The 25,595-nt window shown below is 45.4% G+C and overlaps 2 protein-coding genes across 5 annotated transcripts in view; one reads left to right on the top strand and one right to left on the bottom strand.

Moving 5' to 3' along the window:
* Positions 1–7,502, top strand: part of SCAF4 (SR-related CTD associated factor 4) — a 60,429-nt gene extending 52,927 nt beyond the window's left edge. For all 4 annotated transcript variants that reach the window (XM_043892605.1, XM_043892607.1, XM_043892606.1 and 1 more), the window contains one exon: positions 6,230–7,502. In XM_043892605.1, the coding sequence (XP_043748540.1) occupies positions 6,230–7,143 (914 nt within the window). In that variant the 3' untranslated portion in view covers positions 7,144–7,502. The remainder of the gene's footprint in view (positions 1–6,229) is intronic.
* Positions 7,503–9,599: 2,097 nt separating this feature from the next.
* On the bottom strand, positions 9,600–18,113 carry SOD1 (superoxide dismutase 1). Its single transcript, XM_043892610.1, has 5 exons — positions 17,940–18,113; positions 14,115–14,205; positions 12,287–12,356; positions 11,376–11,493; positions 9,600–10,027 (listed from the first exon to the last, which is right to left on the bottom strand). The coding sequence occupies exons 1-5, from the start codon at positions 18,009–18,011 to the stop codon at positions 9,920–9,922; spliced, it is 459 nt and encodes a 152-aa protein (XP_043748545.1). The 5' UTR covers positions 18,012–18,113; the 3' UTR covers positions 9,600–9,919.
* Between the last annotated feature and the right edge of the window lie 7,482 nt (positions 18,114–25,595).

Raw genomic sequence — 25,595 nt, forward strand, 5'->3', positions numbered from 1 at the left:
CAGTCACAAAGGGTCACGTATTGTATGATTCCACTTACATGAAATGTCCAGAATAGCCAAGTCCATAGAGGAAATGGAATGTATGGTTGCCTGGAGGTTGGGGGGAAATGGGGTATAGTGGTTAGTGAATACAGGGTTTCTTTTTGAGATGACAAAAATTGATCTAAAGTTTGTTTTGATGGTTGCCCAACTCTGAACATATTTAAAAAACATAGAACTACACCCTTTACCTGGGTAAATTGTAGGCTATGTGAATTTTACTTCGCAGAAGCTGTATAAAACCAACCAGGTAAGAGCAGACAATTAATGAAAAACAGGAACATGTGAAACAGATACCTAGAAACATAAGAATGTGAATTGACTTGGGAAATTCAAATTGCTGGCCAGGATTAAGGGAGCATTTGTGGTTGTAGTTACAAAAAAAAATGAGGCCAGTCGGCATGTTGGGGGTGGTGCCCAGCCATATTCAGGTGCAGATTAGGTAGAAGAGTTGCGTTTACAACCAGTGTTGAGGTTTTTCCAAGCAGCGTGGTGAGGGAGAACCATGGACTCCCAAGACAGGTAAGGAGGAAAGGAAAGACATGATGGGCATGAGGGACATGATCCTAGTGGGATTGATGGTGGTTTTGGGTACTTGAAAATAAATGAGAATTCGGAAGTAACAAAGTTGCTTCTGATGAAAAGCCCAGGACTTCCCAGAGGCCTTGGCTGTGATAGAATGAAAAACAAGATGATTGGTGGAGAAGAGGCAGAAGAACCATCCTTTCTGCTGACTGGCCTTTTCAGCTGTTCCCTCTGCCCTTCCTCTCCTTGCTCTCCTCCCTTTCCTTCATGTAGCAAATCCTTGCTTTTAAAAAAAAAAATCCAACTTAAATTTACATTGTCTGTGAAAGAGTACAACTAACACATTCAGCTGGTCTCTGCCACAGTAAATAAGTCAAGCCTTATTCTGAGATTTCAAGGTCCACACTGGCCTCCCACATATCAACCTTCCCCTCCCACACCACCCCTTTAAGGCTTTTAACATACTTGTTTCTTACTTCCCATGATTACCAACATCTTTGCTATAGAAAGCAGTGGCATCTCTCCTTTAACCTTGATACTTGCTTTTTAGTTGTGGGACAGTTGAGGGCTTTTTGACTCATAGGAAATAGCCTTGGCTATTTAAACTCCAATGAGTTTCTTCCCTAGTGGCTTGGACAGTAAAGAATCCACCTGCAATGCAGGAGATCTGAGTTCGATCCCTGGGTCAGGAAGACCCCCTGGAGGAGGGTATGGCAACCCACTCCAGTATTCTTGCCTGGAGAATTCCATGGACTGGGGAGCCTAGAGGGCTACAATTCATGGGATTGCAAAGAGTCCGACATGACTGAAATGACTTGGCACAAACACACGAGTTTTCTTCTACTCCTTGAATTTAAATAATTTGTCTGCCTTAAAATCTTGCTGTGTTAGAAAATTTGGAGTTTTCTATCTACTGTGGTGTTTCCCCAGTTCTGTTTCCCCTTTTTTGTTTCATCCATATTCTGGATAAGTTAACACCATGATTCTTAATCTTTTGAGCTCTATACATTTAATCAGTCTCTTGAGCACATTTCCATCAGCTGTAGCCCAGGCCTCTCCAACCTTCAGTGTTACCATGTGAAGTTTGTCATCTGTCTCCAAAAATTGCTTCTGTTACTAAATTTCTGCATTGCACAGATGCCTCCATCCTCTCATTCAAAGCAGAGAGCTGTGTTCTTCCAGCTCTTAGATTCTGCCAGTCCTGCTGTTGAAAAGCTTCAATGTTCCTCCTTCTCTAGCACCTCTTTCAGTTGTCTCTTCCCTCCTCCCCCTTCTTGCTTTCCTGAAAGAGGGATCTTTCACAAATAAACATAGGACTATCCCTGCTAAAAATCCCTGTGTGATTTTCCCACCATTCTAGATCAGCCCAAGTTCCTTATCACAGGTGGAAGAGCTGGATTGCCCTGGCCTACCTGTTCAGCTTCATTCACTTCATCTTTTTTGTTTCTAATTTTTAATAGTGATTTATATTTGTACAGATTCTAGCTGCTTCAATAATAAACCTCACCTTCTCTCCTTGATTTTCATTCAAAAGACATTCTGCTGCAGTAACAGCACACTTTACTGCTTCAGCTTGCTAATAGGCCTTTTCAGAATCGGCCATCCTCTTGATCGTAATATCCTTCCTCATGTTGGCCTGAATGTTTTTCCCTTCTGTTGACACCTAATTCAGACATCTCATGGAACTCCTGCTCATTTTCACACACACCGACTTTTATCAGTTGCACTTTTGTCAGCATACTAGTGTGTGCCGCCATCTATAGCAATTAACATTTGTCGGAAAGTTCCCCTGGAGAATGAAATGGCAACCCACTCCAGTTTTCTTGCCTGAGAAATCCCATGGACAGAGGAGCCTGGCGGGCAGCAGTCCACAGGGTCGCGGAAGAGTTGAGACACAACTTAGCCACTAAAGAACAACATCCCCAGCACAGTAAGTGTGTTAACAATGTAAAAAAGCTTGGATGTTCAACATACATATGGGTGAATTTTTTTTTCTTTAAGTTTGTAACTCTGGAGAACTTGTCAGTGGTATATTGCACATCAGACTTTGAAGTAAAATGAATAATTGCTTTGACTGTCCTTTAGAGCTGAGTAACTCACTACATATTCCACTGGTATGTATATAATGTTAGCTTTCCTAATAAAAATGAAATTGAGCTGTTATCCCTACCAAGGACTTAATACTACCTGATATACTTTTTTAATTAAATGTAACTTTAATTAAAAACAGTACTTTTTTGTTCACTGCAAAACAACAACAGATGAGCAAAAAAATCTAATTCTACCACTTGTGTATTTTGAAGGCCAACATTTATACTGTCAGGGGAGTCTGTACTTTGTTGGCCCATAAAGGGTTAAAGGGAAATCAGCTTATTTATGAAAGAGGAAAATTATTTGAGTGTATAATATTTTAAGTAAATCCCAAATACCAATATCCACATATGTTTGATAGATAAATTAGGCAGTGGTTTTTTTCTTTATAAAAATATGCTTTGGGGAATTCCATGGTGGTCCAGTTGTTAGGACTCTGTGCATTCACTGCCATGGGCTCTGGTTCAGTACCTTGTTGGGGAACGAAGATCCCAAAAGCCTCATGTTGTGGCTAAAGATTAAAAATAAATTTTAAAAAAATGTGTAGGAGGTTTCATTATATGGGACTTCCCTCGTGGTCCGGCGGCTAAGACTTCACTCTCCCAATGTGGTTCAGTCCCTGGTCAGTGTACTAGATCCCACATGCCACAACTGAAGATCCCGTTTGACAGAATAAACATTAAAACATATATATGCGTGTACTGTTAACCCTGTTAAGTCGATCTGTATATACCCTCAGATGCATGTTAGAACTTAGAAAAGCATTCCTAGAGATGGGTTGATATTTTACAAAGAATCATTGCCCATTTGATCTCTGTACAAAGATTGAGGTTGGCCTTTGGCAGCTGTCAGATTGGTAGTTGAGGAAGCCATCGGTATTCCCATTGTCCTGCAAAGGTCTGTTTCCTCTTAAAGATTTATCTGAACTTAATTCTTTTGTTATAATAAGATGCTTTTAACCCCTTCCTTGTCTCTCTAGTGTAATTTAAAACTTGCTATTGGCCCTTGAGCTTATAGTTAGGTACTAGAATGTGCCACACCAAGTCTTTTAACAGAATAAACATTTATCATTTTTATCCTTGAGTAAAAGCTGGTGGGAAAGGAAAATTTTATCTAGGTGCTTCTGTATATGATAAACTATTGAAAGAGGCTGTACATGGGTACATACATTTTACGTTCCTTGTTTTGAGTTAAAGTCCACAAGTGTTGGTACTGTATGATTTCTTTAAAAAGTAGAAGCAAGGAAATACCTTAGATGCTGGGTTGTCTCAGTATATGGTACAGTCTCAGTAAATGTACAGTAAATGACATCAAGAAAGTTTGCCGTGAATTTCATATCATTCTGAGGTAGAGTATAAGTTCTGTATTATGCTCATTGTCTGGGATTTTCTGAAGAGTGTGAAGAGTCTAGGAAGGGCTGAGGTCTTTGCCTCATTCATCCAGTTCATCATTGGTGGCTTTTCATTATGGTAATTAACATTTTCTTAGGCCTAATATATGGAAGCTTAATTTCTTTCAGTTACCAAACTGCTTGACTCTAAACTGTGGTGGATATTGGGAGATCAGGAGAGGCTAATAAGATCTTAATGATCAGAAATACAAAACATGGTGTTTTTGCAAAGTGAAATACTTGGTGTTAGGATATTTACCATCTGTCAAAATAGATGTGTAGAATAATAATTTCAGCACTCAACGATGTGCCAGGCTCTGAGCTCATGCTTACGTGTTTTATCCCACTTAATCTCAACCAAAAGCAGGTATTATTATCCCTATTTCTGAGGCATGTGTCCAGGGTCACTCCTTTGTGAGGTTTTTCACCAAATGTTTCTCTTTAAGCATTTAAAAGAAGGTACTCTAAGTAAAGCGATAGGAGTTATGACTGATACACATACATTTTCAGTCCACTCTGTTTAGTTCCTAAGTCTGAGAGAGTAGTATTGGACCATATGTTCTGAGGAGCAAAAACTGAAGTAGAAATTCTTGTCTTCCATATTAGTAATAATTGTGTACACAGAAAATCTATTGTTAGGATTTAGTAGGACTTCCTTAAATGTTTGCTAAAGTGAGTCAGAGGAAGTGATTGAAACTAAAAATAACATGATGTTGGGATCGGGGAAGGATGAAAAAGTGTTGGGTTTGCTATCAGGTTGTTTTTCGGTGAGTGTTGAACAAGCCTTTCTCTCACCATTGCCACTCTATAAGTCATAACCTACCACTTGCCAAAGACATCTCTGCAGTACGTGAGTAGATGGCACCTTCTGATAATATCTGAACATTTTCATTTTTAGAGTAACTCTTGTTGTAATGTTAATATTTGCAGAGAAATATTGGTGATACTACCTGTTACTTAGTTAAGTTGTGAAACGAATCCTCCTCTTCTGTATCATACATGCTGGGTTGAATTTGACTGTTACACTGAAGCATAAGCAGAATGCCTGCTCTAAATAGGAAGTAAGACCAGTAAGTCACTGTCGCTTTCAGGAGCACTTGCTTCTATCAGTCTTGCCGTCTTTGGGAAAATGAATAGAAGGTGAATGGCTGAGCACCCAACATAGTTCAGCAGTCGTTTTGGCATAGCAGTTTACATGTTATGCTGTGCTTTAAGAAGAGACTTGTGAAAACAAACTCTGCATTCTTGTATTGATCTTTATTTTACAAGCATTAGTGTTTTCGATCCATGGGTTGGGAAGATCCCCTGGAGTAGGAAAATGGCAACTCACTCCAGTTGACAAAGAGTCTGCCTGCAGTGCAAGACCAGGGTTCAGTTCCAGGGTCTGGAAGATGCCCTGGAGAAGGATATGGCAACCCACTCCGGTATTCTTGACTGGAAAATCCCATGGACAGAGGAGCCTAGTGGGCTTTACAGTTCACAGAGTCACAAGAATTGGATACACCTTACTGACTAAACCACCACCAGTATTCTCGCCTGAAAAATTCTAAGAGGAGCCTGGCAGGCTCTAGTCCATGGGGTCACACAGAGTCGGACACGACTGAGCAGCTGATCATGTGACTGCACGTCAACTGTGTAAAGCGTTTTAATGTCAGACTCAAAGAAACCTCCCTCTTCACTGGATTTTCTGAGTCATTGACCCCATTTTTTTCCTAGTAGAAAGTCAAATTAGACTTAGAATAAAAAATTTTCTTCTAAGAGTACACCTGAAATAAGTTTCAGTTGGCTCAGCTAGTTCGTTTATCTCATTAGGACATAGCACGTTGTGTTTCCCAAGTATTTTGATTGGTAAGACAGCTGCTAATCAAGGCCGTGCAGAAGGACATTTTGATATGCTTTTCCCAAAATGTGATACGTTACAGTTTCCTTGTGTGACATAGTTTGACCTCTACTTGTATTGGGTAGGTGTGTGTACATAACTGTATAATGTATCTTTAGGACTGCTTGCCATGGATTGTTGCTGGGACTTCACATTGAGTTTCTCCTGGGTAGACTGGCAGACAGTATGACTTTGGAAGATTGTGAATTTCATTTTGCTCCAAGCACCACAGGAAACAGTTGAAAATAGAATATGTGGTCTTCTGTGTTGCTTTATTTACAGTCTCATTTTTATTGCCTCGTCAGGTACCCAAGGAGTTGCGCCAGGTCCCGTCATTGGGCTCCAGGCCCCATCCACCGGTCTCCTCGGTGCCCGGCCTGGCCTGATCCCACTCCAGCGCCCACCAGGAATGCCGCCACCTCACTTACAGCGGTTTCCCTTGATGCCACCTCGGCCCATGCCTCCACACATGATGCACCGAGGTCCACCACCAGGCCCGGGGGGCTTCGGAATGCCTCCGCCTCACGGAATGAAAGGCCCCTTCCCACCCCACGGCCCCTTCGTCAGGCCTGGCGGGATGCCGGGGCTCGGGGGCCCGGGGCCAGGCCCAGGGGGCCCCGAGGACCGCGACGGAAGACAGCCGCCACCGCCGCAGCCGCAGCAGCAACAGCCGCCGCCACAGCAGCCGCCGCCGGCCCAGCAGCCGCCGCCGGCCCAGCAGCAGCCACAGCCGTTCAGAAACGACAGCAGGCAGCAGCAGTTCAATTCAGGTAGAGACCAAGAAAGGTTTGGAAGAAGATCCTTTGGAAATAGGGTGGAGAATGACCGGGAACGGTACGGCAACCGTACCGATGACCGAGAGAGGAGAGAGTGGGGAAGGAGGAGCCCCGACCGGGACAGGCACCGAGACCTGGAGGACAGGGACAGACGCGCTAGCGGGCATCGAGACAGAGAGAGGGATTCCAGGGATAGAGAGTCCCGTAGAGAGAAGGAAGAGAGCCGGGGCAAGGAGAAGCCCGAGGGGGCAGACAGGGCGGGCACTAACAAGACCGTGGAGCCTCCCACTAGCCAAGCGGGAAACGTAGACACTGCTTCAGAACTTCCCAAGGGGGAGCCTGGGTCTGCAGTTGCAAAGCCTTCCGAAGAGTTACCTGCTGAGGCTACCTCATCCGTCGACCCCGAGAAGGACCCCAGCTCAGCAGCAGAGGCTCCTCGTTGAGAGAGACTGGGATCTGTCAGATATGACGGCGACGCAGGAGGGTAGGGCTTGGGGTGTACAGATGCTGTATTATACCTGCTCCCGCTATGTCACAGCCCCGCAGTAGTTGGTGGGAGTTGTAAGCAATTTGATTGCTTCCCTTCTATTTAAAAATAGCCACAAAATAACAAAAAAAAAATACTGAAAATATGAATAAATATTACCCTTTTGCTGTAACTTTTTAAAAGTTTTGACTTTAAAAAGTTTACAAATCGTAATTAGAAGTGCTATTTTTTTTTTTTAATTTAAGACAAGGTAACGGTGAAAGCTCCTCAAAAAACAATAGGGATGTTTTTAATAAACTCTATTTTCGTAACAAACTTTAATGTGTGCTATTCTTCCTACACTGCATTAAGGTGGAAAAGTTCATCAAAGTTTGAGCAGTTAATGCTGTATTAGTCTAAATTAGACTTGTTGATTTGATGGAAACAGACATCTTTATGTATTTTCAAACACTTCATCTGTAATATTTTTGATTTTTAGCATTTCAGTCATAAGGCAAAGGTTAGTGATTTTAATGTTAACTGAAAAGCTTGTGAGTTTGGGATTCAATCAAGGTGTTCTCCCCCTCCCCACCGGCTTTGTGGTAAATGTTGCCCTAAATAATTGGTAAAAAAAATTCTTTGCTAAGGGAACATTGGACCCCAACATTGCCCATTGTACTGTAAATTATTGCCTGGGTATTACTTTTTTAGAAGGCTGGTTGTTTTTCTTACCATCCCGTCAAATTTTTCAAAAGGGTGAAAGAAAAGCGAGGTTAGTGTCTGCAGCTTTAAAAGCTTTTTGCCTAGTCTAAGAACTTACATGCAGCCCCCACTGTTTCTATGAGCCTTGCCTGTGCCTCTTTTCCCCTGCTGAGCAGAGGTAACCTGAGCTTTTTACCCTTAGAAGTACTCTATCCCTTAAAAAATAGGGCTAACTAGGAAAGACAGTTGTGAGTTATCCAAGAGCTGTTACATGAAGACATTCGAAAGGAAATCAAACCTGGACCTGAAGTAGTACAGAGAGGCGGTTACATAAAGCTGCTGAGCTAGTGCCAAGGAAGAGACCAGCTGTTAACACAGCCCGAGTATTTATGGCCTTGAAGCTGTTTTCTCCTTCAGTTATGTCTAAACCGCCCTAGTTTGTGTGAACAGGTTCTTTACCCTCCTCCCCAGGCAAAGCTGCTTGATGTGGTTTTGAGTTTTGTGCAGCAAGATCCTTAATGGGGGGGGGGGGGGGGGGGAAGTGTACCTAGGGCAATATACTGGTGTCCCACCTTAGGAAAAGAAGAGAAAATCCCGTTTCACATACGTAGACTTGAGTTGTAAGCTTACCCTGTTGTATGTTGGCCCACTTGAGTTTAAAAGTCCTAGCTGAAACTGCTTCTGGAAATACATGTCTGATTAGTGCTCAGGTTTCAAGGAAACAGTCCAGTATTGAAAGTACTAAGGTCACCCTATTTGCTCATGACAAAACCCCGTAAGTATTAAGTGGTAGTAATTACACGTGAAGCTTTAAAGGACACAAGCAAGTCCACTTATGTAACACACTGTACCTTATGAAATGTTAGTGTTGGTTTTTAAATTCCCTACCTGATGGTCATCTTAACTGTTAATTTGTGAGCATACTGTTATAACCTACTTAAAACTTTGAATACAAGTCATTTTTCTAAATTAGCTTTTCCTCTCCAAGTGATCTTCACTTGCTTAAGTCCAACCAAAACAGTTGCTTATTTCTGGCTTCTCTGTCAAATATCCTACAATTTTCAATTAATAAACTATAACCCACAGTCAAACCTGCGTTAAGATCAACACTTCATTTTAAAGCATTCTCTTATAGGCATAGGTATTTAGAGAACAGACTTGAATTACTAATTGGGTGTAGAAATTCTTGTATTTAAATAGGCAGAACCCACAACACTAAGTCATTTCTTTGCTTCCACCTTACACTGGGTATAATGTATTTCTTTAAAGGGCATATCTGAAAGCAGGTTGTGCCAAATGCTACCGTTATTAAAAATAAAACTAAGTGGTCATGGGTCTATAAAAATGGAATATGTGCCATTTTGACAGGTAGGTAAATCTTACTCTTTGCTAAGGCTATAACTTACCATTTACAATTTCACTAAGTTATCAAAGGGCTCTTAAATTGTTAACAGCTACTTTTTAAAATAAAGTTACCACCTTAACTTCCCTAAAGCTAACAAAGAATGGCCTATTTGTCTTGAGATTAAAGTTCAGCTTAGTCTTAGCTAAATTTACCAGTTGCTAAAATTTTAACATTTTAATAATCTCATTTAAAAAGTTTCAAAAAAAAGTTCTATAAGATAGTTAATACCCGTCAACATATTACTGAATCTCTTCCATTCATGCTGTATGTATGAATATCAACTTAATTGAGAATTTCAATTTAAATACTTCAAAGGAGGCTCAAAATACAGTGCCACAGAGTGTGTTTATTGCAGGCTTGAGAGAATTGAAGAAATTCAGACAAATAATATACATGTGATTAAGTCTGGCAAAATACAGAGCTCAATGAACACACATTTTAATTGCGTATGAGTTTTATAAAATTATACAAATCTTTCAAGTGATCATAAGTCAGTTCTCATTACAGGTACTTAAAGCAATTTAAAAAAAGTCACACAAATTACACTTTTTAAGTTTACAGTGTTAAATGCTTATCGAGTTAAATTTCTACAGCTAGCAAGATAACAGATGAGTTACTAGGACTCAGACCATGTCCCAGGGAATGTTTACTGGGCAATTCCAATTACACCACAGGCCAAACGATTTCCAGCGTTTCCAGTCTTTGTACTTTCTTCATTTCCACCTCTGCCCAAGTCATCTGGTTTTTCATGGACCTTGATGATGCAGACACAACTAGGTTAGCAGTATTATCTCAAAAAAATACTAAAAACCCATAGAATTAGGTTACAAAAGCATCCACATGCTAAATCTACCATGAGAAATTTTAGTAATATCAGAGTAGACGTTCTTTCATAGTACAAACCGGTTTGGGGGGAAAGGTGAACCAAAAAAAATAAGCTTATAAAAACTGCCTGATTATCTACAGACCCATAAATGAGATAATCCTAAAAATATCTTGAATACTCAAATCAGAATACTGGAGTGAGTTGCCATGCCCTCCAGAGGATCTTCCAGACCCAGGAATCAAACCCGGGTCTCCTGCATTGCAGGGAGATTCTTTACCAACTGAGCTATGTAGGAGGCCCCTAAAAATATCTTGAATATTCAAGCAGTAGCCTTTTAAATTTTGCTCATAAAACATTAAGCCACCACTTGGTGGCTCAGATGGTAAAGAATCTGCCTGCATTGCAGGACACCTGAGTTCTATCCCTGGGTTGGCAGATCCCCTGGAGGAGGGCATGGCAATCCACTCCAGTATTCTTGCCTGGAGAATCCCATGGACAGAGCCTGGTGGGCCACAAGTCCAATGGTGGCACAGAGTCAGACACGACTGAGTGATTAAGCATAGCACATCAAACATTGATAAGTGACTTTTCTGATTCATAACTACAGAAGGAAATTCTAATAAAAGGGTGAACTGATAAGAAGTGTCTACTGAAAGTTAACTGTCCTCTGAAAGTGAAAGTGAGTCGCTCAGTCGTGTCCGACTCTTTGTGACCCCATGGACTAATGGAGCCAGGCTCCTCCATCCATGGGATTCAAGGGAGCCTTCAGGAGGCATTCCGTAGGAACCAGAATGCAGTGCTACGTAACCTGGGGCAAGAGCCTCCCACACGTTAAACAAGTGACAACCACCTGCAGACATGAATGAATATTGGTACTGAGGTGCACCCCAGAGTTTAGATTTCAAATACTCTGGTCAACTGCAAGGGGGAAACCCAGTAGGGACAGAAAGCCTGGCCATTTAAAAACCAAATAAAAAAAATAAATAAAAACCAAATAAAGACAACTTCTGTTTCCATAGCACAGATCTAATTAACATGATCAAAGGTAATCTGCTATATTACTGCATCTTAGCAAGACTGGTCTTAACCGACCTTGATCATTAATTCACCTTCACTGTAATTGTCCAACAAAATAACTGCTTTTCCTAATCTGAACAGAAAGTACAATATATATGGAAGCTTAGAAGCCAGGATTAACAATCATGAAGTCGTGAAAAAATACATGATCATGTGTCAGAAGAAACTTCATGCATATCCGTATTTTAAGAAAACTTACCACCATCGTGCGGCCAATGATGGAATGTTCTCCTGACAGTGAGATCAGAGAATCTACAATATCCACTTTGGCAACACCGTTTTTGTCAGCCGTCACGTTGCCCAGGTCTCCAACATGCCTAACATTGAAAAAGCAGAGGGATTAGGACTGATTTCTATCGGACTTTAGTTCATAAGCTAAATTAAAAATCGTCAAGTCAGATATATAAGGGTGGCCTGAGAGATTTATACAGTCTATATCGAACAGAATCCACTTTTCCATACTGACAAAACTTTGAAAACATACAAATTTAAAAACAAGTAACAAGATGTTCTAGACACACAGCTCTTCAAGCAAGGCTTCAAGTCTATAAAGCAATGCTCTGGAAAGACTTGTGGTGCACCCCTAACTTCAGAGGTAAAGTAAACTTAGAGGGTAAACTCTAAGTTACTGAGTTATGCCTATTAATACTTGGCATGGCTAAGAGAACTATGCCCCTAGGCCTTTGATATAAACATAAATTAATTCTTGTCCTTAAAACTTAATATTTTCCTGAAAAGCTTTCAGAAAACGAACACATACAAATAGAGTCTCACTGAATTTTCAACATCAAATTTTTTTCTACAAAGCTCCCAGTGTTTCACAATGATGTTTTATTTTGCTAGTAGTTGACACTACTGTTATTCATGACATTTCCTGTATTAGTTCCCTTTGTGTTAGTTCTATATTCAATAAACGCTACAAAACCAAATCGTTTGCAGTGTCCCCATTTGTCAATTCCTTGGCCCAGGGAGTAAAGCCATTTGTGGAACAACAAATTCAAGAGCAGAGGTGCAATTATCTTAGCATACAATCTGCAAGTAGTAAACCATACTGACCACCCCCGCCCAAAGCCAGAGCCATTATTTCAAAAAAGAATTAAGGTCACTCACCTCTCTTCATCTTTTGGCCCACCGTGTTTTTTGGACAGAGGATTAAAGTGAGGACCTGCACTGGTACAGCCTGTTTACCAAAGAAAAAAATAAAGTAGCTAAATTATGAATCAAAATTCCGAAATAAATTCTAAAAATAGACTGGTCATTGCTAAAAGCCTCAACTGGAGAAAAATACTGACACAATGTGACTCTGGGCTAATAACAACAGCAACAAAGGGCAGGGCGTCGAGACAAGTCCTAACTCCTGTGTGACCGCGGGAAAGGTCCCACCCTTCTCTGGGCCCTGGTTCCTTCCGCCCCATAGAACGAGGCGGCCAAGACTTGAGCTTCAGCGGTCCTTCTACTAAAATCCTATGACGATGCTCCTACTTCCTCAGACGACAGGATACCTCAACTACCAAAAACCTATCTCCCCAGCAACACACCGCCAGACAGCTGCTGCCTGGGTCTTGGTGCCTGTGGAACATAAAGCAACACCTTAATCCAAGGGCTGCTGCCCTGCACGACGCTGCGGCCTTCAGGCTGTACTCTGTAACAACGGCACTCCTGAGCACCGGGGACGGGCATCCACCCAGAACACAACCACGGAGGCGGCGCTTTTGGGACACGGTTCTTCACTCCATGGCTGTCAGGTGGGATGGGGGATGGATCAAGGGTGTGAACAGGCTTCATCCATCCCCACCCCCCGGCCCTCCTCACTCAGGGAGAGACCGGCAGGTTTCAGGAAGTGGCAGAGTAAGCCAAAGCCAAGGAGCACTCTCCTCCCACAGCAGAGGCAGGAGCTTTTCCTTAGCTGCGCCAGCTCGCAGCTGCTGGACACGCGACCTCTAGTTGAGGCACGCAGGATCCTCAGGCTGCGGACGTGGATTCTGGGTTGCGACCTGCACGTGGGCTGTCCTTTCCCCGACCAGGCACCCAACCCAGGCCCCCTGCATCGGGAACTTGGGGGAGTCTTACCCACTGGACCACCTCTTAGTCCCAGGAATTTTTATCATTGTTCAACTGGATCACATCTAACCCTTAAATCACTATTTATAGGAACCAAATTATAGGACGTTAAAAACATGTTCCAGCTCCAGCAAAATGAATTAAGTTCTCATCACAGAAAGTCGAAACACTAAGTTTACCCAAATACAGCAACTTAACCCATAAATTTTGTTAACTTGCTTCTGATCCCAAATTGAGAAAATCAAACTCAATCCAGAGCATCAACAGTTCACAGGCTATCATCAGTTTATCTCTTACTCCCCGCCCAACCCCGTCCCAACTAAGGCTCTTGTGTTGGAGCTACGGAGCTGTTCTTCCAGGGTAATAATAAATGTACCCCCGCCTGTCACACCCACCCTCAACCCTCAGCTCACAAGGCCAAAGTCAGAAAGTAGCAGTGTTGTTTTCTATTGTTAAAAACACCTGAGACTCTTACATAATCAACCCATAAATAAAAATATCAATTCCCTCTTCCACTCCACGAGTCGGTCACTTTTATCCCTGAGGCTGACTTGAGTAGTCCTATTGACTTTTAAAAAAATTGTTGGCGAGTTTTTAATGTGTGGGGGTGGCTTCCTGGATGGCCTAGCAGAAAGATAATCCACCTGCAATGCAGGAGACACAGAAGACACAGGTTCGATCCCTGGGTCAGGAAGAGTCCCTGGAGAAGGAAATGGCAACCACTCTAGTATTCTTACCTGAAAAATCCCACAGACAGAGGAGCCTGGAGGGCTACTCGACAATGGGTCACAAAGTCGGACACGACTGAGCACACACTACTGGATTTATCTTACCAGGTGAATGACTGTGAATCCCTAGTCACCAGCACAACACCCACCTTGCGTATTGTCTCCAAACTGATGGACGTGGAATCCATGATCACCTTCAGTCAATCCTGTAATGGATCCAGTTACGACGACTGTATTTCCCTTTAGTCAAAGAAAAGTGTGAGAAGTTTGAGAAGGCAATGCTTCTGAGCAAAGAAAACGACTGATTTAACCTTTACCACTCACAGGTAAAGTGAAAAGATGATCAACTAAGGAGTTGAAAAACTTGTGTCCAAGGTTTTTGGCTAGAAAGGCCCACCACTTTCTAGCAGTGAACCTCCAGGTAGCTGCTTAACCATTCATGTGTAATATGAGGAAGTTCTTGCTTATTATGTAAATACTTCAAATAAGTTGTGCGTGTGTCTGGCTAAGTGTATGTGCACGTATCAAACGTGAACCCAACTGTTTGCACGTCATAGACTTTTCAGCATCTTCCTTTCTTCATGCAGACACTCGGCTGTGTTATCAAACACACAGATTTGTCTTAAAAACAAACAGAAGGTTCCCTGGAAATACTCAACTTGCTACCCCATGGTCCCGCTTCTCCAGTCCCCAGGAGAGGGACATTTATCAGTTTCCCACATGGATGTTTTTGATTTATAGCCAGAAAACATCCTCCTCACTGCCACTGAGAAGCTGATCCTAGTCTAACCAGAAGTACTGCTTTCTCCAGGCTTTTCAGGCACTGAAACCTAGATAACCTTTCCACTCCCGAGATCAAAAAGGGACGATAAAACACCAAAGCAAGTGAAGAAAAAAACACATACACTGCAATCCTGGCAAAGGTGATGGGTAATGGTACTGCACGCTACATAGACAAATCAAAGAAGTTACTTCCACAGCTACAAAGAGATCTTAGGAACTAAAATAAAACATAACTCAGCAACCACACCATATAGGAATACGAGACGGTGTTTTTTTTTTTTTTTAAAAAGCCAGGGCCGACAGTGACAAGAGGTGTTAGGCCTTAAAGATCTGATTTTCCACTGGCTAGGTATCACTGCTCCTGGGAAATAGCGTGGCGACTGCTGCCTCTAGTATTTCTTTTTGAGGACAGATACACTGCAATTCCCCTAAGTAAAGAAAAACTGTTTATAATAGCCAGGACATGGAAGCAACCTAGATGCCCATCAGCAGACGAATGGATAAGGAAGCTGTGGTACATATACACCATGGAATATTACTCAGCCGTTAAAAATAATTCATTTGAACCAGTTCTAATGAGATGGATGAAACTGGAGCCCATTATACAGAGTGAAGTAAGCCAGAAAGATAAAGAACATTACAGCATACTAACACATATATATGGAATTTAGAAAGATGGTAACGACAACCCTAAATGCAAAACAGAAAAAGAGACACAGAAGTACAGAACAGACTTTTGAACTCTGTGGGAGAAGGTGAGGGTGGGATGTTTCGAAAGAACAACATGTGTATTATCTATGGTGAAACAGGTCACCAGCCCAGGTGGGATGCATGAGACAGGTGCTCGGGCCTGGTGCACTGGGAAGACCCAGAGGAATCGGGTGGAGAGGGAGGTGGGAGGGGGTACCGGGATGGGGAATACGTGTAAATCTATGGCTGATTCATATCAATGTATGACAAAACCCACAGAAAAAATAAGGGGAAAAAAAAGAAAAACCCAAAATTTAATGGAAAATTCTGGAAAAAGCCAAATGTGAACGTTATCCCCCCCAAACACGTCATGTTATCAAGAGCACACAGAGACAAACACGGCAGGTTCTTCCAAGCCTCCACTTAACTGGTAATGCAGAGAACAGGAGAGGTTCAGGGTGGGCTGCCCGGGACAGCCTGCAGGGATCGGGCTATCATCCCAAATAAGTGAAACAGGTCAGGGAAGCAGGAGGAAGGGAAACGGCCCGCAGTGTCACTCTAGGCTAACAAGGCTCAGCAGGAGTCTTCTCCAGATGATTTTCAAGACAAGCTAGGACTTTGGACTTAAGAGGTGAAATTTTCCAATTTTTGAAAACCGGAAACTAATCCAAAAATCTTAAACACTGAATAAGCCAAGAAACACCGTTGATAGTTTGACAGTTTAATACATCTGCATACCCAAGGGTCTTTTATCAGGTGCAGAGAGCACCAGTAAAATGGAGGTTCAGAATCTCACATAGGACACTTTGCATATCCTCTCCTGTTTCCATAAACCACTGTAAATCTCACTGGTACCTCAAATATTCCCTCAAGATTAACAAGGCAACACATTTTTCCACCCACTGGCAACCTAAGATCTGGGACAGTCTTTTCACAAACACACTCCTCACATCTGTGCTTCACAGTATTATCACTGAGTGTTTCTGTACACTTTATTTTACATGTTTTGTGCAGAGGTTTGTCCGATACCCTCCCGGTAATAGGCCTACCGATTAAAAAAAAATTTCAAAGTCACGTCACTGAAAATCTGTTTACAGGAATGCTCCAAGCACAGAAATGACAATTCCACGCAAAGGAAATAGTCTCCGCCTCCTCTCCCGGGACTCCCAGACCTCACCCACTGCCCTCGATCAGCAGGAAGTCTCAATCTTCCATGCACTGTTAAGAACCACTTTGGAGGCTTTAAAAACAGCAAATCTCAGACTGCACCGCACCTGATGTAACTGATCCGGAGTTGAGCCCTGCAACCTCTATTTTAAAAAGCTCAGCCAGGGACTCTGGGACTTCCCTGACGGCTCAGCAGGTAAAGAATCTTCCTGCAATGCAGGAGAGCTGGGTTCGATCCCTGGACTGGGAAGATCCCCTGCAGGAGGAAACGTCAACCCACTCCGGTTCCTCTGGCCTGGAGAATCCCAAGGACAGAGGATCCTAGCGGGTTACAGTCCATGGGGTCGCATAAAGTCGGACACGACTGAAGCGACTTAGCACGCTCGCGGTGAGTCTGCCCTGCACCCAGGATTAATATCGCTCTCTAGAAAACCCCCCAAACAAGGAAGTCTGTTAGATGTCTTTTTTTTTTTTTTTTTTTTGGAGTTCTGATCAGGTCCGTCTTCTCTGCCCTCATAGAGCCTGACCATCATGACCTAGAGCACGATGTGTCAGCAAACTTTTCTGTAAAGGGTCACTGTTGCACACTCGTGTTTTCCTTTAAACACAAACATTAAAACAGAACAAAACAAAACAGAAAGACCTGAACCGATAAAACCACTCAGCTCGAGGGCTGTACAAACACCAACCCCGGCACAGACCGTGCGCGTGGTTTGCAGACCCCTGAGCTGGAACGCTGAGCGTTATCCCCAAGGGATAACGGACGCCACCAGAGTCCTGAGGGCCCGGCCGCACCTCGCCACCCCCGGGACCTCAAGGACGGGCCAGGCCTCGGGACTGCGCAACTCAAGAATCCGCAGGATGTCAGGACCCAGACACTAACCCCGCTGAGAAGGGGGGGGTGGCCACACGGCCTCCTCAAGGCAGGGCAGGTCTCCGTCGGGGCCTGCGGACGCCTCAGGTGCGCCGCGGCAGCCGGTTCTCCTCCTCCCTCGCTTTCTCTCCGCCCTCCCGGGCCCGCGGTTGTCGGCCTCCCCGCCCCCCCACACACACACAAAGGGGCCGGCCGGGTGTTCCCTTCCAGCACCCCCGCCCAGGCCTCGCCACGCACCGCCACCAGGCTCGCCCGGTGACTCAGCACTTTGCGGCCGGCGGCGCGCGGGGGGCGGCCCGGGGGTGGGGGTGGACCGCGGACCCGCCGAACCGCGCGCCGGGGGAGGGAGGCGTGGCGAGGGCGGCCCGAGGGCCGGCAGGGCCGGCCTCCCGCTCCAGGGCACAGGCTGGCGCGCTCGGCCTCGCCGCTGGTCTTCCCCCTCGCCCCCGCCAGCCCTTGCCTTTGCCTCGAAGCGGATGGTGCCTTGCACCGGGCCGTCGCCCTTCATTACGCAGACGGCCTTCGTCGCCATGACTCGGGGAAAAGGAGCTCCGGCCCGGACCGCTAAGGACGCCACACCAAACAGAGAACGAAACGCAGCAGCATACACGCCGACGCAAAACGGAGGGGAGCGCGCCGCCGCACCTTTATATGGCCGGACAGCCGCGCCCCGCCCACCCTGGCCCTCAACCAATCGCCGCCCGCGCTCTCAGCGAGCTCCCCCCCCGGGGGTCCTGGAGGCCCCGGTCGGACCGGGGGGAGGGGCCAAGGGGCAGCGTAGGGAGCCCGTCACTCGAGCGCCGCCAGCCCCCTCCGCCCTGAGGCTGTGTGAAAACGCGCAGTAAAACCTGAATCCGTGGGGGAAAAAAAACTACAACCCAGCCTTTCTCCTCGAAAGGGTGTGATCTGCTGTTTGCAGTACACGAAAGTGGGACAGGAGGTATATACGTGGCACGCCTTGACGATCTGAAGCCCCTTTGTCCACAGATGTTAATGAGTGATAACTGACTGTGGTCCTGACGCTGTCGCCTTTGTGTTTCACAAGTTGAAACTCCCATGCTGCGAGCTTTTGATAGTTTCCTTTTTTTTTCAATTGCGTTGTGGATTTCTGAGGGTCTGTAAAGACGGTGGATCTCAGTCTCGGGTCTCACCTTTTCTTCTCTGCAATTGTCTTCGTCCTAAACACATAAGAGTACGTGTTTGGTTGTCAGAATTACGTCTTTTCGAATATTTTATTTCCTGTGTGGCAAGGCCACAAACCTGAAAATACAAAAAACCAAAAGTCAACTGATTGATTTCTACCTTCCTCTGTGTTTTGTCTGCTGCCGCAACAGTCAAGGAGAGGGGGAGAATGGGCGAATGATAGCTCCATACCCCAGGGTATTTCTTAACCTTCAAGGAAGACGATTCATGAAACTAGCTAACAGCACAAACCACTTCTGTGGGTTTTTATTTAAAAATATAAACATGTTTACTTGTGTGCTCAGAAATCTCTAGAAAGATGTACAGGAGACTGTGGGTGGGTACCTTTGGGAAATGCAAATTTAACTTTTACTAATGTTCGCTCAAAATATTTTTTTACAATGATTATGCATTTGCTTCTCTCCTGGCTCAGATGGTAAAAAATCTGCCTGCAATGCAGGAGACCTGGGTTCACTCCCTGGGTGAGAAGGATCCCCTGGAGAAGGGAAGGTCTACCCACTCCAGTATTCTTGTCTGGAGAATTCCATGGAGAGAGGAGCCTGGCCAACTGCAGTCCAGTGGGGTCTGCAAAGAGTCCAGACAGGACTGAGCAACTAACACTTTCACTTTTACACTTTTCACTGTGCATTTGTCTGCAACAGTTTGGCTCAGAAGGAGAATCCCCACTACCACCACCATCTGGCCCCACCCCTACAAACATGCTTTTCTTGGCAAAATGGTTTGATAACCACGGGTTGCCAGGGGGCATCAAGAGAAGAATCTTCCTCTTCCCTCCTCAGCGGGCTGCCTGAGTAACAAAGATGAGTGAACTGTTTTCAGAGATGAGGTTAATTTAATCTGGAAGCACGCGTTGGACTCATTTAGAAGGCTTGTTAAACTGCAGATTGCTGTGTTTCTGACCCAGTGGGTCTGCTGTGGGAACCTGGAATTTACCTTCCTCCCTTGTTCCCAGGGAGCTCTGATGTTGGCACTTTGAGAAATTCTGACCTGCAGGCGTTTTCCATGCCCAGTGAAGTAGGCAAGTTGAGGGCAAGAGCTGGACCTACTTGACTCAAAAGAGGAGATGGGGAAAGTATCCTGAAAAGAAACAGGGAGTCAGAGACCCAGACAGGGGCCAATGAGGGACACACCTAAGGGAGGAGAGCTCTGACTGCTAGGGATTTCTGTTGAAATCCTCCATGTCTCCCGGTGAACTCCTAACACAATCTGCCTTTCCATCTAATGCTCGGTAGGGAGGATTTAGTTATGGCGCTAGTGGTAAAGCCTGCCACTGCAGGAGATGTAAGAGACCTGGGTCTGATCCCTGGGTGGTGAAGATCCCCTGGAGAAGGATATGGCAACCCACTCCAGTATTCTTGCCTGGAGAATCCCATGGACCGAGGGGCCTGGTGGGCTACAGTCCATGGGGTGGCAAAGAGTTGGACACAACTGAAGTGACTTAACACACACACACAGTTGTGGGGATGGTGAAATGCTGAGTGAGATCTAGTTCAAGGTTAGAGTGAAACAAGGCAAAAACTACTTCAGCCACTTCTTGGCTGCACATGACTTATTTAATTCTACTTTTGGACTCAAATCATCATCTGTCACAAATACACAGTTCACATATTTTTTTTTTATCATCCTCTTGAAAATATACATATTTGTAATTTTGCTTGTTGTACTCAACTAGCATTTTCCAGTTAGCCTGTAAGTTGCATAAATGTGCAAATCACAGCCAAAGGGCCTTTGCCCAAGGCCAAAGTTCCTTTGGCTTCCAGGAAGTTGGAATCAGATTTCAGTTCACATGCCAACAAACTAGCCCACATGCAGTGGCCCTGGGATCCAGGTTCCTCCTCTTTTGAGATAGGTAGACAAAACCTGGGTCGGTGCCAGGGCTGTGTCGTGCAGGATTCGAGGACCTCTGAGGTTCATTCCTAGTACTACCCTCACGCCTAGGCAAGGGGTCCCACACTTCAGAGGGCCCTGTTCTATTCCTCCTTAGGCCATATTTCCGCTGGGGAGAGGTGTGGAGCTGAGAAGATGCCCCCACGAGAGTCTTACCCCTCCTTCTAGAAAAGGGTTGTGTGTGCGTGTTAGTCACTCAGCCGTGTCTGACTCTTTGTACCCTCATGGACTGTAGCCCACCAGGCTCCTCTGTCCACGGGATTCTCCAGGCAAGAATACTGGAGTGTGTTGCCATTCCCTTCTCCAGGGGAATCTCCCCGACCCAGTGACGGAACCCATCTCCTGCATTAGCAGGTGAATTCTTTACCCCTGAGCCACCAGGGAAGCCCACACAATACATTGGACTGACTGCAAAGAGCTAATGATCAGGAAATGTGAAGATGGTGGAAACAAAGACTAGCCGTTGAACCGAGGATCTACTAGCAATTTAGGCTATAAACCAGTCACAGAGCAGGTCACTAAACTCCCAGGTCCCTGAAGGATAAAGTTCTGACACACATTCCTAAGTTGTTTTGTAGGAAGGCGGTCCATGTGGTACAGAGGCTTCCCTTTATGCCCTTGCCCCTGTCCTATGTTAGGGCAGGCCTATTCATTTTGACCTTGAGTTTCCCCGATTTAATGGCTTTGGGGTGCTCCTGCCCCCTAATCTAGTCTCAAAGGTCATGTGTGTGATCAGAGAACTCGAGTGGTTTTGAAAAATTCAAATCCCATTGAGAGTTATTATCGCCAAGAAGTCAAGGGACTCCAAAAGTAGGTAGGGTTGTCTTGAGCCCAGGAATGTGGCTGGCATCTGACAGTCAGGATGAGGCACACTGACCCAGAGAGACTTGAATTTTGTAGGGAATGGTGAGGACTGGGTGCCTCGGACCAGACTGCCTCATGTGCAGATGACTCAGCAGTTTACTGTGTGTCCTTCTGGCGTTCCTGAGCATGAAAATCAGTGTTTGGTTAAGAAGTAAGTGAGAAGGGAGACCAGCTGGTCAGTCTTGCGTTTCGATCCTTCTCCTCCTCTTTTCCTTTCTTAGGATTCATTCCTCCCTTTTCTCCTTTATTTCAGGCTTCCCTGGTGGCTCAGACAGTAAAGAATCTGCGTGCAGTGTGGGAGACCTGGGTTCGATCCCTGGGTCGGGAAGATCCCCTGGAGGAGGGCATGACAACCCACTCCAGTATTCTTGCCTGGAGAATCCCATGGACAGAGGAGCCTGGCGGGCTACAGTCCATGGGGTCGCAAAGAGCCAGACACAATCAAGCCACTAAGCGCAGCACAGCACTCCTTTATTTCATCTCCCTTTTCCCCAAAATCATTCTTTTCCTCCTGAAATCCCCAGGCGGTTCCTCCTTTACACCTTCATGGTGCTCAGTGAATAAGTAGTTTTCTTTTCATCTGCTTCACATCACACATCACAAGGGGATTGTCACAAAGGGATTATCACAAAGGGATTCATCACAAAGGGATGAATTATTATTTCATCACAAAGGCTGATGAAAAATATGTTTTTATATACGTGCTTAGTCGTTCATTTGTGTCCAACTCTATGTGACACTGTGGACTGCAGCCCGCCATGCTCCTCTGTCCATGGGGATTCTCCAGGCAAGAATACTGGAGTGGGTTGTCATGCCCTTCTCCAGGGGATCGTCCCGACCCAGGGATCAAACCCAGGTCTCCCTCATTACAGGTAGATTCTTTACCATCTGAGCCACCAGGTTGTAGGCAAACATCAGAACTGGGCAAACACAAAAGAAGCAAAGTACAAAGAGAGGTTTTTTTGTTTGTTTGTTTGTTTTTTAATGCTAAGAAATAAATGTAATAACTAGGAAGCAAATTAGAAACAGTTAAAGGCAGTATTTGCTAGTCCTATCTGGGCTTCCCTGGTGGCTCAGATGGTAAAGAATCTGCCAGCAGTGTAGGAGACTTGGGTTCGATCCCTGGGTCAGGAAAATCCCCTGGAGAAGGGATTGGCTACCCACTCCAGTTTTCTTGCCTGGAAAATCCCATAGACAGAGGAGCCTGGTGGGCCCCAGTCTTTGGGGTCACAAAAGAGTCAGACATGACTTAGCAATTAAACAACGACAATATATATATATATGACTTTTGGCCCCACTGCCTGGCATTTGTAATCTTAATACCCCGAGTAGGGATTGAACCTGTGCCCCCTGCAGTTGAAGCAGAGTCTTAACCACTGGACCAGGGAATTCCTACCTGCAGATATTTAATGCTAGTAAATTCCCCAGACCAAAAGCTATTATCAGTAAACCCTGTGAAAAGATTATACCCCAGCATCATGAAGTGTCTGAAGCATTTTTGAAAGCTGGGGAGGGAAAAGTGTAACAATTAATTAAGATTGTTGGTAAGCAGGAGTGAACAGCCTGGGATTAGACATTTGCAAACTGTAATTAAGAGTTAGCTGTATATTTAATAATCATCTGGAAAACAGAATGGCTACCCACTCCTGTTTTCTTACCTGGAGAATCCCATGGACAGAGGAACCTGGTGGGCTACAGCCCACGGGGTCACAAAGAGTTGGACACGGCTGAGCAACTAACACTTTCCCGTTTAATAATCGTGGCATGATAAGCTCTGTTTAGCTGTTGCACTCTGGGCTCTGGCCCTCTCTGGCCTACTGTATTGTCTTGGGGGGTGATTCTCTCTAGATGAAGATGATACTTAGTCGCTCAGTCTTGTCCAACTGTTTGCGACCCCACGGGCTGTAGCCCACCAGGCTCCTCTGTCTGTGGGGATTCTCCAGGCAAGAATACTGAAGTGGGTTGCCATGCCCTCCTAACCCAGGGATCAAACCCAGGTCTCCCGCATTGCAGGCGGAATCTTTTACCATCTGAACCACCAGGGAAGCCCATGAGTACTGGAATGGGTAGCCTATCCCTTCTCCAGGGGATCTTCCCAACCCAGTATTTGAACTGGGGTCTCCTGCATTGCAGGCGGATTCTTTACCAGCTGAGCTACCAGGAGAGCCCACCTGTAAACCAGAGGCCCCTAGGTTAGGTACAGTCCTTGTCGACCCTTGCTGCACCTTAGAACCACCCAGGAGATTTTTGGAAACAGTGTGCTTGGGCCCAATTACATGCACATCTTCAAATTGTGTTTATTTAAACTGTAGATCCACTTGACATTGCTGTACGTTACATAAGAAACTGGCAATGGCCTTCATTGGAAATGGGCCGCTTACCTTGGCGCTTTCTGTCCTATGAGGAAAATAAACTTATATTTGGTTAAACAAGCATAACCAGGTTTCTGTTGCATGAAGTTCAAAGCAAGTTCCAACTGAAAGAGAAGAAGCCTCCAGGGGCTTTTTATCAGGAAAGGACTTGATTTTGTGCAGAAGTAAGATGGATACTCAAGTGGGGAGATCAAAGAAGAGAGTGAAGGCAGAAAGGCCATTTGGGAGTAGAGCTATAAGGTCCTGGCCAGAGGCCACTGCTAGAAAACAGCGGAGAGAGAATGAGAAAGGAATCTTCAGCCTCAGGGCCTGACCAGAACTGCAGGGCGAGGGAGAAACAGGGCAAAGGGTAGCTCCCAGATTTGGGGCTCAGGTGCCAGACTGGAGGATAGAGCTGCCATTTATTAATACCATGAAAAGCAAGGTCCAGATTAAGACGTTCATTCAGGACAAGGGTGCATCTGGGTGCCTGAGGATCCTGGAAGTGCTGAGGTGGATGCATCCTTTTGAACACCGATGTGAACCTCAGGGTGGCCTACACGACATGGCTCACAGTTTCACTGAGTTAGACAAGGTTGTGGTCCATGTGATTAGATTGGTTAGTTTTCTGCGATTGTGGTTTTCAATCTGTCTGCCCTTGATGGAGAAGGATAAGAGGCTTATGGAAGCTTCCTGATGGGAGAGACTGACTGAGGGGAAAACTGGGTCTTGTTCTGGTGGGCGGGGCCATGCTCAGTAAATCTTTAATCCAGTTTTCTGTTGATGGGTGGACCTGTGTTCCGTCCCTGCTATTTACCTGGGGCCAAACTATGGTGGAGGTAATGAAGATAGTGCTGACCTCCCTCAAACGGTCCCATGCATGTACTACACGCAGCGCCCCCAGCCCTGCAGCAGGCCACCACGGACCCACACCTCCGCTGGAGACTCCCGGACCCCCAGAGGCAAGTCAGGACAGTCTCCGGTGGGGTCACTGCTCCTTTCTCCTGGGTCCTGGGGCTCAAGGTTCTGTTGTGCACTCTGAGAGTCTATTTCCCAGCCCTGGGTAGGTTCTGGCAGCTCTATGGTGGGGTTAATGGCGACTTCCTCCAAGAGGGCTTATGCCATACCCAAGTCTGCTGCACCCAGACCTGCGGCAGACCACCGCCAGCCCGTGCCTCCACAGGAGACGCTCAAACACAGCTTTGCCTCAGTCTCTGTGGGGTCTCTGGGTCCTGGTGTGCATGAGGTTTGTTTGAGCCCTCTGAGCGTCTCTGGCAGGAATGGGGTTTGATTCTAAACACGAATTTGCCCCTTCTACCATCTTGCTGCAGCTTCTCCTTTGCCCTTGGATGTGGGGTATCTCCTCACAGCCGCTCCAGCGCCCATGGTCCTACTGGATCACCGACTCAGTGGACATGAGTTTGAGTAAACTCCAGGAGTTGGTGATGGACAGGGAGGCCTGGCGTGGTGCAGTCCATGCGGTCGCAAAGAGTCGGACACGACTGAGCGACTGAACTGAACTGTGAGCCTCAGGGTCACCCAGTGTGGGCTGTGTATCAGACCCAGTCCATATGCTATTCAGATTTGTAATGAAAATGTATTACTTCCTCCCTTTGTTTGTGCACACACTCAGTCGAGTCTGACTCTTTGCAACTCCTTGAACTATAGCCCGCCAGGCTCCTCTGTCCGTCGAATTCTCCAGACAAGAATAATGGAGTGGGTTGCCATTTTCTTCTCCAGGGGATCTTCCCAACCCAGGGATTGACTTCGTGTCTTTTGCGTCTCCTGCTTTGGCAGGCGGATTCTTTACC

The sequence above is a fragment of the Cervus elaphus genome, chromosome 31 (genome assembly GCF_910594005.1).
Source record: "Cervus elaphus chromosome 31, mCerEla1.1, whole genome shotgun sequence".
NCBI classification, from domain to species: domain Eukaryota; kingdom Metazoa; phylum Chordata; class Mammalia; order Artiodactyla; family Cervidae; genus Cervus; species Cervus elaphus.

Bases quoted from the DNA above. Each gene is read 5' to 3' on its own strand.
- SOD1 (XM_043892610.1), bottom strand. From the start codon at position 18,011: ATGGCGACGAAGGCCGTCTGCGTAATGAAGGGCGACGGCCCGGTGCAA. The intron at 14,206-17,939 runs GCAAGGGCTGGC...CTTTGACTAAAG, and splicing joins CCATCCGCTTCGAGGCAAAG to GGAAATACAGTCGTCGTAAC. The intron at 12,357-14,114 runs GTGGGTGTTGTG...TTTGGTAAACAG, and splicing joins GTTTGGAGACAATACGCAAG to GCTGTACCAGTGCAGGTCCT.